At 43.4% G+C, this 535-nt stretch overlaps 1 protein-coding gene across 1 annotated transcript in view; it reads left to right on the top strand.

The window, feature by feature from the left end:
• The window catches only part of EMH_0028020 (Probable PRP16-RNA-dependent ATPase, related), a gene marked incomplete at both ends in the record, with an annotated part of 7,976 nt that overhangs the window by 2,187 nt on the left and 5,254 nt on the right, over window positions 1–535 (top strand). The window contains one exon of the mRNA XM_013497469.1: window positions 246–533. Coding sequence (XP_013352923.1) covers window positions 246–533 — 288 coding nt within the window. The remainder of the gene's footprint in view (window positions 1–245; window positions 534–535) is intronic.

Below are 535 nucleotides of genomic sequence, written 5' to 3' on the forward strand. Positions count from 1 at the left end.
ATTTATATAATATCTTCTATATAGTATATATTGTATGTTGTCTGTTATATACTTTATATATTATATATTATATGTAATATAATGTGGGGTTTAGTGTTTAGGGTTCAGGTGAGCACGCGCACGCACATCCACGTGCATACATAGATTTATGTATACACACCATGCACCTACATAAATATATATAAATATAAATAAATATATATATATAAGGTTTAGGGTTTAGGGTTTGTGTGTGTATTGTATAGAAAGGGCAGCGCAGTGCTGCGTTATACAAAAGACAGAGAAGACCGCGCTGCAGTTCGTCAGCGGTTTTGGGAGGTCGCGGGTTCGACGATGGGTAAGCTGATGCAGGGTGCAGAGGGTCGTGAGGCTGAGGCAGCAGCAGAGGAAGCAGCAGCAGCAGCAGCAGCAGCAGCAGCAGCAGGAGGACGAGAGGGATATGCAGCAGCTTTTGTTAACGCTAAAGATGCTCATGTTTCAGCTTTCTGTACGCAGCAAACGATGCAGCAGCAGCGCCAGTCGCTGCCTGTGTTTC

Source organism: Eimeria mitis, genomic scaffold (genome assembly GCF_000499745.2).
Source record: "Eimeria mitis Houghton genomic scaffold, Emh_scaff27, whole genome shotgun sequence".
NCBI lineage: Eukaryota > Apicomplexa > Conoidasida > Eucoccidiorida > Eimeriidae > Eimeria > Eimeria mitis.